Raw genomic sequence first — 12,472 nt, 5'->3', positions numbered from 1 at the left:
ACCTAAAAGAAAAGCTTAAAGCCTGGCAAAATCTACCACTATCAATATCCGGCCGGTCAGCCTTATTTAAGATGGTTCTACTCCCAAAGCTGCTTTACATCCTCCAGAATGTCCCAGTAATCTTATTTGAAAAAGATGTTCGGTCAATGAACTCCTCAATTAGGCAATTTATTTGGCAGGGGAAACGATCTAAGATAGCCTTCTCTAAACTGGTTATGCCAAGAGAGCTGGGAGGCCTAGCATTACCAAATTTAAGATCTTATAATCTATGTTTCCTAGCTCGCATAGTAGCAGATTGGATTTTCCTTAAGAACTATGTCCTAAACAATGACCTTGAAGTAAATATATGTAAACCATTCTCACCAGTAGCTCTGGCGCACTCTGAGCCAAGAGACCTTCCAACAGGTATTAAACAACTTAAATTCATTATGAATCCTCTTAAAGCGTGGTATAAGTTAACTAAATCTCTCTCATTAAACTGTATAGCATCAAAATACCTTCCCCTGATTGGAAACCCTAATTTCCAACCAGGTTTAGACTCTCTGGTCTTTAACAAATGGCATAACATGGGCTTGGACAGGGTTATACATTTAATTGATCAGGACAGAAAGTGTGTTAAGTCTTTTGAAGAGCTAAGAAGTGAATTCAATCTGCCAAATAAAGACTTCTATGCATATCTGCAGATAAGGCATTATGCCTGCGATCTTACTCATAAGGTTGGATGGAGTTGGACTCTTGGCAAATTGGAGAACTGGCTAACAATAACCAAAAATAGCTCCATGTCCATTGCCCCTTGTTACTATATTTTGGGTATCAATAAAGGGACCTCTATTTTGGAGAACCTGGCTTTGACCTGGAATGCCCTAATTCCACAGAGTAATATTGTACCAAAAACTATTCAATTATCAATGAGCAAAGTAGTAAAAACTACTCTTTCTTCTAACTGGCGTGACGCACATTTAAAACTTCTACACAGGGCATACTTCACCCCAGAAAGAGGCCTCAGAGTTCGAAATCAGGAATTTAACAAATGCCCCAAATGCTCCTACCCAGCTGCAGACTTAATTCACATGTTCTGGCAATGCCCCAGACTGAGAAACCTATGGAGTAGGCTAGAATATTGGCTTAAGAACAAATTAAAAATTGAATTAATAGCTTTGTCATTGTTTCAGATTATATTATGTATAAAATTTGAGGATAGACGTCAGCCTAATGAGAAATTAGTAAACTTGTCCATTCTAGCTACCAGATATTTGATCTGCAAGAAATGGAAATCGAGATCACTACCAACTATCCCCGAAATTAGGAATTATCTAAAGAAACAATTCATTTTAGAACAAAAAAATATAAACATAGATAATGAACTTGACGTAAGGAACTTTTTTGATAAATGGGCACCGTTCATTAAGATATTCCCTGAGAGAGAAATTGATTATTTGATTTCCCCATTTAAGAACTCAGAGATAGTTCTGCTCGGTATTTGGTAAATCAATGAATATATTCTCTGAGAGAGAAATTGATTATTTGATTTTTTTATTTAAAAACTCAGATAGTTCCGCTGGATATTTGGTGAATCGTTGAGGGTTAGTGAGAACCGGGATTTTCCTTCCTTGTTCCCTTTTTCTTCCCCCCCCCCCTTCTTTTTTTTTTTTTTTTTTTTTTTTTTCTCTCTCTCTTTTTTTTCTTTTCCTCTCTTTTTCTTTATATATAAAATAAAAACTCCAACAATGAGTAATAAGTAAATTGTTAAATACTTTAGCTCAATTAACTGTGTATATGACTTGTAATATACATCTAATGTATGCCCGCTATTGTTTTTTCTTCAATTTATCCTTTTTTCGTGTTTCTTTGATGCTGACATAATATGTATGATAACTAAAATATTTTTGTTTTCTGTTTTTTATATTATGGATTCTGTACTCATTGCTGGCTACAAATAAAGAATTAAAAAAAAAAAATTGTATGGTCTGTCTGAATAATGAAAGAAACGTTTTGGATTTCATGTCTCTTTAAGACTAAGTAAATGGTCCTCCACATTCTTTAAAATAAGTGTTGGCCCCATTCATACTTTTTAAACAAATGTCAAACGTATTAAGAATAATTTGACAGTTGCTGTTTTAAATAAATGTTATATGTCACTATATTGAACATAATATTCAGTTTAACAGAAACCTACTAAAAATAATAAAATACAACATTTGACGTTAACATAGGTCATTAGAACAGTTCATTCAAATGTTACAGTATGTTATTTCCAAACTTCCATTTCAATGTAAAATATAGGCTCATCTCTAGTTATAGTGAAAACTGGAGAAATAACCAAATTTACAACTGTGAGCAGAGTGCAAATTCAAAAGAAAAGACAAATTTGAAATATGTAAAATGGAATGCTAAATTACCCATCGAAACAAAATGTGGGCCTAAAAAGAAGCTTTATTATCCATATATCTTCTGTTATTGTTACAAGACATATTAAATGCTGGCATCATTTTTCATGCTCAATTGCTGACTATAGGTGAGGGCTACGTAGCTTTTATCCTCAAGAGCTAGAAAGAGATCAGATGTTTGAGATACCCCTGGACGAAGATCTAAGTGTCTGAGATAACCACTCACCTGTGCATATCCTTAAAGGGATATGAAACTCAAAAATGTTATTTTTTGATTCAGACAGAGCATATTACCTTTACAAAAAAAGTTTCTAATTTACTTCTATTATCAAATTTGCTTTATTTCTATGATATTCTGTGTTAAAGAGATTCAAAGGTAGGCACCTGGAGCACTACACGGCAGGAAATAGTGCTATAAAAGAAGTAAATTAGAAAGTTGTGTAAAATTGCATGCTCTGTCTGAATCAATCATAAAAAAAAAAGGTTTCATGTCCTTTTAAGACCTGGTCTGCTAAAAGAAGCATAATTGTAGTGCAGGTATTAACTCATTGACTGCCACAGAGTGCAGTGATGCTATATTACAAAGCACTGCAGCCCTGTCAAGCAGTTAGCAGTAAGAATGGAAATGGACTGGCCGTAGATTACTACATTTGGATATTACTTAAACGGTCATTATAGTTGTAAAATGACATGTTCTAATTTGTTAGAGCATTTCATTTTAAGGCCAGCAACCCTGCACCTCTATGTTTTTAAACTCTCACAAAGGGGTAAAATACATAGTAGAGGTTTAGACCTGGACTCGCAGTGCTCTGGAAACTGCTGCTGACAAAACCAGCAGCACTAGTTACACAGCTGGCTTGTGTGACTAGCCCTGATGATTGGATGACTGCCGGTGTCCCTTTATGGGTTTAAACACATAGAAGACCAGGGTCACTAGTTTTAAAATTACTTGCTCTGATGAATTAGAGCATATCATTTTTCAATTATAATGGCCCTTTAAATGATTAATTAGGGCAAAGCTTGATTATCCCCAGCACCAAAGGCACCTAAAAAGTGCCCCTAGTGCCCAGGAAAGTGAACTGACAAAGGTCCATGCTGCAAGGCTGATTGCTACATATTTTCCCGCTTGGCAAAGGTAACAGTTCCTCTAAAGCTGCAACAGTTGTCTTCCAAATTATGAAGCCTCACACTAAGGGCTAATATCCATGAAGTGAAAAAGACACACATCCTGATTCCTCACCCTCCGAGAACTCATTTTAACCTCTTGGTTTCCTGAGACAGATCTTGGCAGCTATGGGATTAATTGTATTTTCATGCTGTGTGTTGGCTGTAGTCACACTGTGTATCCGCTTTATAGATGGGAGGTTATGCAGGAGGGAATGCTCTGTGCTTTCTACCACAGTCTGATGCTGCTCACTGTGTGAGTTACAGCTCTGTAATATATTAAAGGGACACTGTAACCAAAAATTTTCTTTCGGGATTCAGACTGAGCATGAAATTTTAAGCAACTTTCAAATTTACTCTTATTATCAAATTGTCTTCATTCTCTTGGTATCTTTATTTGAAATGCAAGAATGTAAGTTTAGATGCCGGCCCATTTTTCGTGAACAACCTGGGTTGTCCTTGCTGATTGGTGGATAAATTCATCCACCAATAAAAAAGTGCTGTCCAGAGTACTAAAACCAAAAAAAAGCTTAGATGCCTTCTTTTTCAAATAATGGTAGCAAGAGAACAAAGAAAAATTGAGTAAATTAGAAAGTTGCTTAAAATTGCATGCTCTTTCTGAATTACAAAAGAAAAAAATTGGGTGCAGTGTCCCTTTAAGTGAACAGATATCTGAGCAGCAGGACCGTGTGTGTGGGGCTGGAGAACTGAGTGTGTGATCAGATAAGACTCATCTCAAATACTCAATGCAAACATTAGCAGGTTTTTATTCCTTGTGTCAAATAATAATACTTTTAAGCAAAGAGAAGTGTATGCCATTAGCTATATCATATGGCTGGGAACTCTTTAAAGGGACAGTATACACTCATTTTCATATAACTGCATGTTATAGACACTACTATAAAGAATAAGATGCACAGATACTGATATAAAAATCCAGTATAAAACTGTTTAAAAACTTACTTAGAAGCTCTCAGTTTAGCTCTGTTAAAAAGGTAGCTGGAAAGCCCACTGCAATAGTGGTATTAGTGGTATTCACATAAAACTTTGGGGCTTGGTTAGGAGTCTGAAAATCAGAGCAATGTTATTTAAAAATAAGAAAAACTATACATTTAAAAAAACAAACAAAAAAAAAACCCAACTTTATGGGCTACATAAATAGATCATCTACAAAACATTTGTGCAAAGAAAAAATGAGTGTATAATGTACCTTTAACCTCAGCTATCAGAGTGTGCCAATACTTACCCAGGTTATTTTATAATACCAATGCTGTTAATTGTATTGATATATAAAAGAAGGCCTAACAGTTGAATATAAGATTTGCAGATAACTTAAATGGGCATGAAAACCAAAACTTTTTTTTCCATGATTCAGAAAGAGAATACAATTTTAAACAACTTTCCAACTTACTTGATATCCTTTGTTGAATAAACAGCAATGCACATGGGCATCCAACAATCAGCAGCTCCTAAGCCTACCTAGGTATAAATTCCAACAAAGAATACCAAGAGAATTCAAAATATTAGATAATATAAGTAAATTGGAAAGTTGTATAAAATTGTATACTCTAGCTGAATCATGAAAAAAATATATGGGCTTCATGTCCCTTTAAATTAAGCAGTAAATGCATAACTGTTCATAGCCAAAAATAGCCTTTGAATAATATGTAGATACATTTTTAGACATATTTGTTTAAATATTAAAGATATATGTGTAAAGGTTTAGTTTCTATAAAGTAATTTAGTTGCTATAAAGTAATTGAAACAGCCATGTTTGAACTTGAATTTTCTATTTACCTCTCTCTTCTGTTGAGGACAATTAGGAACAGGTATAAACCAGGCAATATAAGAAACTGTGCAAAAAAATTATATGTGGAAACCCTATTAGATAATTACTTTAACAATCCTATGGACCACACAGCTTGAGTTACACAGTCTCTTTTATTATCTTTTATCAATGAACCAGTTGTTAAAGGGACATGAAACCCACATTTTTTCTTTCATGATTTAGAAAGAGCATGCAATTTTAAACAACTTTCTAATTTACTTCTATGATCTAATTTGATTCATTCTCTTGATATTCTTTGCTAAGTAGCATATCTAGATATGCTCAATAGCTCCTCATTGGTAGATGCACATATATGCCTTGTGTGATTGGCTCACCCATGTGCATTGCTATTTCTTTAACAAATGATATCTAAAGAATGAAACAAATTAGATAATAGAAGTAATTTGGAAAGTTATCTAAAATTATATTCTTTACCTGAATCATGAAATAATTGTTTGGGTTTAGTGTCCCTTTAAGTCCCTACTACATGTAAGTAAAATAAAGCAAATAAACTTCCAGACCAGCAAAAAGGGAAATAAACTCAAGACAGAGACCACAGTGCACTATTACAGAGCTAAAGAAATGTTCAGTATAGCAAAAAAATGGTATGTGTGATTCAAAAATATTTGTGTAAAATACATATTCTTCTAAAGGTGTTATGTAAATATACAGTATTTAATTAAACTGACTAAGGGCCTGATTATTAAAAATACTGCAGCTTGGAGAAAAATTATAGTACAGAACTTCACAGAGGCAGAAAAGGAAGTCCTATAGAGCTGACTCCCATATAAAGTGTCAAGACTCTCTGAGACAGAGAATCTCACTGGGGATAGTGAGGTAAACAGGGAAGCACCTGTCACTAATATAAATGCTCAGTTTGCAGCAAATACAGATTAAACTGATTTGTATAAATGTAGAAGATAATAAACTAACAGCACACTGGATTTGTGTTCGCCATACCTGTCTCCATTCCTTATATTCCTAAATTGTGTACTAAGAAGACACATAAGTGTTGGTCCCAGCCTACTGCCTGGAATAATGTCTTCCACCATGAGAGCAGGGAATAAATCTATATTCAGAGGTGAGCCATATAATCTGAAGAAAAAAAGCAAAACAAATAACATTAAAAAACATCTGAAATAATAATTATGGTAGCAGTAAATTTAAACGGAATCTGCTTGAAAAGTATATATTTACATATCAAAGATTTTAATTAAAGGGGCATCTTTTTATTTATATATATATATATATATATATATATATATATATATATATATATATTTATATACATATATATATATATATATATATATATATATATATATATATATATATATATATATATATACACACACACATGCGCATATATATATATATATATATATATATATATATATATATATATATATATATATATATATATCCAAAAGTAAGCACTGTATTTTATTCAAAAGAAATTGTTAAAAGCATTTAAATGTTACATAGTCTTGCAGTTCACTGACAAAACCCCTCGATAAGCCTCTTAAATATTCTATTCTGATTATGTGGCCAATTGAGGACAGACATAAATGAGTGCCTGCACATATCAGCCAATCACTGTGCAGCAGGTAGGAGGGTCATGGTTCTGCATTCCATGGAATACACACTACAGACTCTCTAAAGGAGTGGAATAAAACACAATTCTGATTGAAATTACATGGAAAGCAGGCAAAAAAATAATGAATTGCAAAGCTTTTTACTTTTCAAAATCAACAGTTTAAAGGGACATGAAACCCCCAAAAATGTATTTCATAATTCAGACAGAGCATGCCATTTTACACTTCCTAATGTACTTATATTATCAAATTGTTTTCCTTATCTTGGTATATTTTATTGAAAAGCTGGGACATAAGCTCAGGAGAGTGCACATGTCTGGAGCACTATATGGCAGCAGTTTTGCAAAAATGTAATCCATATGCAAGAGCACTAGATTGCAGCACTATTTCCTATCATGTGGTGCTCCAGACTCATACCTAGGCATCTCTTCAGCAAAGAATATCATGCAAACATAACAAATGCGATAACCAAATCAAATTGGATTTTTATTTAAATGGTATGCTCTGTCTGAATCACAAAAGAAAATGTTTAGGTTTCATATCCCTTTAAGTGAATGAATTCTTTTTTTTTTTTTAAGTATTTGAAGTTGAAATTATTATTTTAAACCTTATAAGTTTACTCTCTTTGCTATTGCATGGTTCCAATCAATTATCATAATATTTTTCATGGAAGGTAAAAGATAATCCTGAATAATTAGAAATGATGGATGTTACAATTAATTGTAAAATGTTATCTTCCATTAGTCTAATAATGTAAAAATTATTACAAAACAAATTACTGTCTGGGCGAACGTTGTGTAAATCTACCGGCCACTGACACAGCACGCCAGAACATATTGATCAGTAAATAATGGTTTAATAGGATTTGTATCAATCTATTTTGAAGTTTCATTGCTTTTGGCATGTTCCAATGAGTTTGCCCTACAGAGGTTACCCATCAGGTTTGATTGACACAAACCATAATACAGCAATATTTATTTTATTGTTTGGTCTAACTAGTATGCTGCTTCTGTATTATATATCTCAGCAGGTTAGCTAGTGGGTAGAAGCTATCGGATAATTCTTCTCTGTGCAGGGCACAAGTGAATAATAGAGATATTCTTAAGCGTGAACTAAGAAAACAGGTCAAATGTGGGCACTTACTATGCTACAGGCTATTAACAGAACACTGTAGGGATATTAAATTAATGTTTATTTTTTGCATGTAAATAATGGCATTTTAAATTGTATCACAGTTCTTTTTGTAAAAAAATAGTAAGCAGTAAAGCTTTGGAAGTGTTTGTTAGCAAAGCTTGCATTGTTTTGCAGACCATTTAGGGACATACTGTATATTTAGCAGGGTTAAGCTTGGGAATGCTGCAGCGTGCACTTCCAACTTAAAATTTAACATAATAAAATTACAGGAAAAACAAGCAAAACAAATAATTATTAAGTCTACTACAAAGTTTTTGTTTTTTATGAAACATAACTAAACATTTTAAACTTAATCTGCTAAGCAGTAGCTGCTGCTTTTGAGCCCATGCAGGGCAGGCTCGCACATGCAAGCCTGCTTTTGGCAATGTAAGAAACAAAGGTCACTGTCAGAGGGGGCGATTGACAGGCTCTTCTTTTGCATAATTGGTTGAGCGAGAGAAGAGGGAGACATTGGTACAGCCAAGCAGTGGACGTATGGGGGTAGATTTATTAAGCAGCGAATGCTGCAATCTACCCCTGAAGTTTCAGGTCCTCCTGAAACTTAAGTTAAGAAGCAGCGGATTGGATACAATCGGGATGATTGAAACCTCCTGCTATCGGCCGATTGGGCGCAAATGTGCAGGGAGAGGGATTGCACAAGCAATTCACCAGAAGTGCTTGTGCAATGTTAAATGCTGACATCGTATGCTTTCGGCATTTAGCAATGCCGGGTGGAAATGATTAACTATAGCGGATCATGTCCGTCCGACATTAATAAATCTACCACATAGTTTCCGTTTCCCATTCGCCCTGAAGCTGCACGGACAGGTTCCCAAGCCGGGAACCTTGTCTGCCCCAGCTTTGTACATAGGGCCCTTTACATAACAGTTTTAAAGTGTTTCATATTCCTTTAAACATTTTTCAAAACTCCCATTTCATGTGTACATTTATTCATCCTAATTAAGTCCCATTTGTGCATATTAATGTGTATATTGGATTAGGAATGTCATTTATAGTAGCCTAAAGTTCATTAAATATGTTCGGAAATGTGCGACTGCTCTAATGTTTTATAATGAGTGACAAAACAACATAATAAGGGAGATGTTTATCAACAGTTTCATAACATATTTGTATTTTCTCAATAAAAATGAAACATATTTTATTTTTTATAGTGAGAACAGCAAAGACATATAAAGAGGTCCGTATAATAGCAAAACTCACTGTTCTTCAGTTTGCAAAAGTCCTCTCTGAAGAGTAGAAAAGTTACCCTGAAATTTACCTAAATCTTGACTGAGCCACTGGACATTTAAAAAAAAATATACAAAATATTTTAATGTTTAATAACCATAAAATTTCTATACAGCCATTAAAGCTTCTAAAATATTGATCAAAGGCCCCTATGTACTAGGAAGTTGGAGATAACTGTAATATACAGCACGATCGAATACTATTGGGTTGATTGACACCCCCTGATTGGCCGCGAATCTGCAGGAGGCGGTATTGAACCAGCAGTTCACAAGAACTGCTGGTGCAATGATAAATGCAGACAGCGTACATGATCTGCTATATCGGATCATGTCCGCTCGCACCTACATAAATTGACCCCATAGACATTCCATACATATAAGTGCACTGGAGCCCTTTGCTATCAAGTAGATGAAAACAATGAAAGCATATTTATGCAATATATTTATTTAATAAAGGTTTAAACTATGAATTTACTGTGAATATTTCACATTCCAATGTTCTGCACATATTTCTAAATAGATATTTCTATATATATATTTGTATATATCTATACCTATATGTAATCATATATATATTTGTATAGATATATATTATACCATATATATGTAGAAATATTTATTTATGAATACATATAAAAAATTCTTCTATGTGAAGTACATTGGAAAGTGAAATATTCATATTTTTATGTCAGGGTAGCGCACTTGAGAATATGCGTTTGGGTTAGTGCGTGAGTAGGGTATTTCTTTTTTTGCTCCATTGACTTCTATGGTTATTGCGTGCACGATATACTAATGTCGGCTTTTTGCGTACAACAAGTTAGAGCGTGAGCAATAACTTTTTACTTTCAATTTGTAATATGAGCGCTACCTGACGTACACAAAATGTTTACTTCTAGAGCAGTTAGCGTGAAAGCGAAAGCGCTAAATAGCACTCCACTCATAGGGGCCCATTTATCAAGCTCCGTAAGGAGCTTGTGGGCCCGTGTTTCTGGCGAGTCTTCAGACTCGCCAGAAACACAAGTTATGGAGCAGCAGTCTAAAGACCGCTGCTCCATAACCCTGTCCGCCTGCTCTGATGAGGTGGACAGGAATCGCCGGAAATCAACCCGATCGAGTACGATCAGGTTGATTGACATCCCCCTGCTGGCGGCCGATTGGCCGCGAGTCTGCAGGGGACGGTGTTGCACCAGCAGCTCACAAGAGCTGCTGGTGCAATGCTGAATATGGAGAGCGTATTGCTCTTCGCATTCATCGATGTCTGTCGGACCTGATCTGCAGTGTCCGATCAGGTCCGACAGACATATGATAAATAGGCCCCATAATATGGCCCTTTATGTTTTCATGCCTGTATTGAACACACCATGCATTATTCACCACGCAGAGTAGATTTCCAAAGGGTTCACATACTTTTTCTTGCCACTGCAAATATTGTCCTGCATTTTATTGTATTCAGGATTCCTTGTATTTATTTAAATCACATTTTACTCAAACATTTTCTATGTTCCATCAAAAATAGAATATTTTAAAATGTATTGCCGGGCAGTTTTTTAATAGCTGCTCCTATCAGTCAATAAGTAATAGAGTCCTAGGCATCACTTATTTAAAAATATGCACTTCTTGTTAGTTTAAGTTTAAATAGCTTTTACTTACCCTTTTTCATGCTAAACTATTTTTAACTGCTGTGCCTTTATATACATGACAGAATATTTGTTTAGTTATGTTTCTTTAAAGGGCTAGTTTATATTCCACTTTGAGAACTGGTAGTTAACAGCAAATATTTGTTTTAAAGTCTATGGGCCTGATATTCTAAACTTTGCTGACAGGGAGAGAAATCACAAAACATCTTTGGGATTTTTTTTAGACTTTATATTGTAATGTAGGAGTCTCAGTTTCACATTAAGAACACTACATAGCAACATAATAATTTCTCAAGCTAAACTTTGTGTTTCTATTTTTTTTTTTAAGGGACTCTCTGTACCAACAAGACTTTTTAGAATAGCTTGTCTGAGCAATGAGGTTCTGAATATCAGGCCCTATGCAAGAGTTATTGGTGGTGTTAGCTGTGAAACGCAAAGTTTTAAATCAATTGTAAGGTGTAAAGTGATAGTGGGCTCCATTTAAGAAGCTGCAAGTGCAGCTACGGAGCACCTTCGGCTGCAGCCTCACATACACGTCAGCCTGCTGCTTCTTAACCCACTTCTCCAACTGAATAGTGGCGGAACTCAATGCCCCTGGGTGATTGACAGCTTCTGCTCACACGTGATTGGCCACACGCAAGCAGCGGTTGGCATTGCACACTTTGCCTTGTGTGCAATGGTAAATACAGGCTGCGTATCGCTGCCCACTAGCTGCAATGCTGGGTAGAAAGGGGCGGAGGTGTCCGCCCCTGTTTGTCTGGACAATATTAAATCTAGGCCATTGTCTTTCATTTTCCACTAGTTTTACATACTTCCATTTAAGTGTACGAAAATGTCATAAGTGTAATTGTACCCCATTTTCATTAAACGTTCAGCAGATTAGTAGTTTTTAGAGGAAAATGAATATCTCAGTTTAAGTGCAAATCTAAGCTACCATCTTCATCTATGATCAACTGAGCTGCAATGCAAACAAATAATTTTAAAAATATTTAATAAACTGTTTAATTTAGATCTACATCAGACTCATATGTTTATTTTAGGATTTCATATATTTTATATTCATTTTTATAGGTAGCTTTTATAATAATTCTTAATTATTCATATAATTGTATTTAATATGTGTGTCTCTTTACATGTTTTATTTTTATTTATAATTTTACATTTGGTAATACTAGTTGTAAAGGGAATTATGACTGTTTATTCCTAGGAAAGTGAGTGGAAAGGTTGAGTTCATTTACAACACCATAGAAGCCAAAGGCCATAAATGGACTCATTGTAGATTGTATGGAAATCAATATTTTTGTCTCCCATTGAAGTCAGTGGGAGATGAAAAGAACATTCCCCTGACATATTTTGGTAAATCATGATGCAAATTCTTTTCTCACTGCTTTCCAAACAGTCAGATGGTGTTATCTTTTTCAACAGCTGTTTTAATGGATAT

At 34.6% G+C, this 12,472-nt stretch overlaps 1 protein-coding gene across 2 annotated transcripts in view; it reads right to left on the bottom strand.

Annotated features, from left to right (window-relative positions):
* Positions 1-12,472, bottom strand: part of PXDN (peroxidasin) — a 315,380-nt gene that overhangs the window by 26,766 nt on the left and 276,142 nt on the right. For both annotated transcript variants that reach the window (XM_053709731.1, XM_053709732.1), the window contains one exon: positions 6,340-6,474. In XM_053709731.1, the coding sequence (XP_053565706.1) occupies positions 6,340-6,474 (135 nt within the window). The remainder of the gene's footprint in view (positions 1-6,339; positions 6,475-12,472) is intronic.

The sequence above is a fragment of the Bombina bombina genome, chromosome 4, assembly GCF_027579735.1.
Source record: "Bombina bombina isolate aBomBom1 chromosome 4, aBomBom1.pri, whole genome shotgun sequence".
NCBI lineage: Eukaryota > Metazoa > Chordata > Amphibia > Anura > Bombinatoridae > Bombina > Bombina bombina.
The sequence above is the reverse complement of the archived record's forward strand: the minus strand, read 5'-3'. Positions and strand labels throughout refer to the sequence as shown.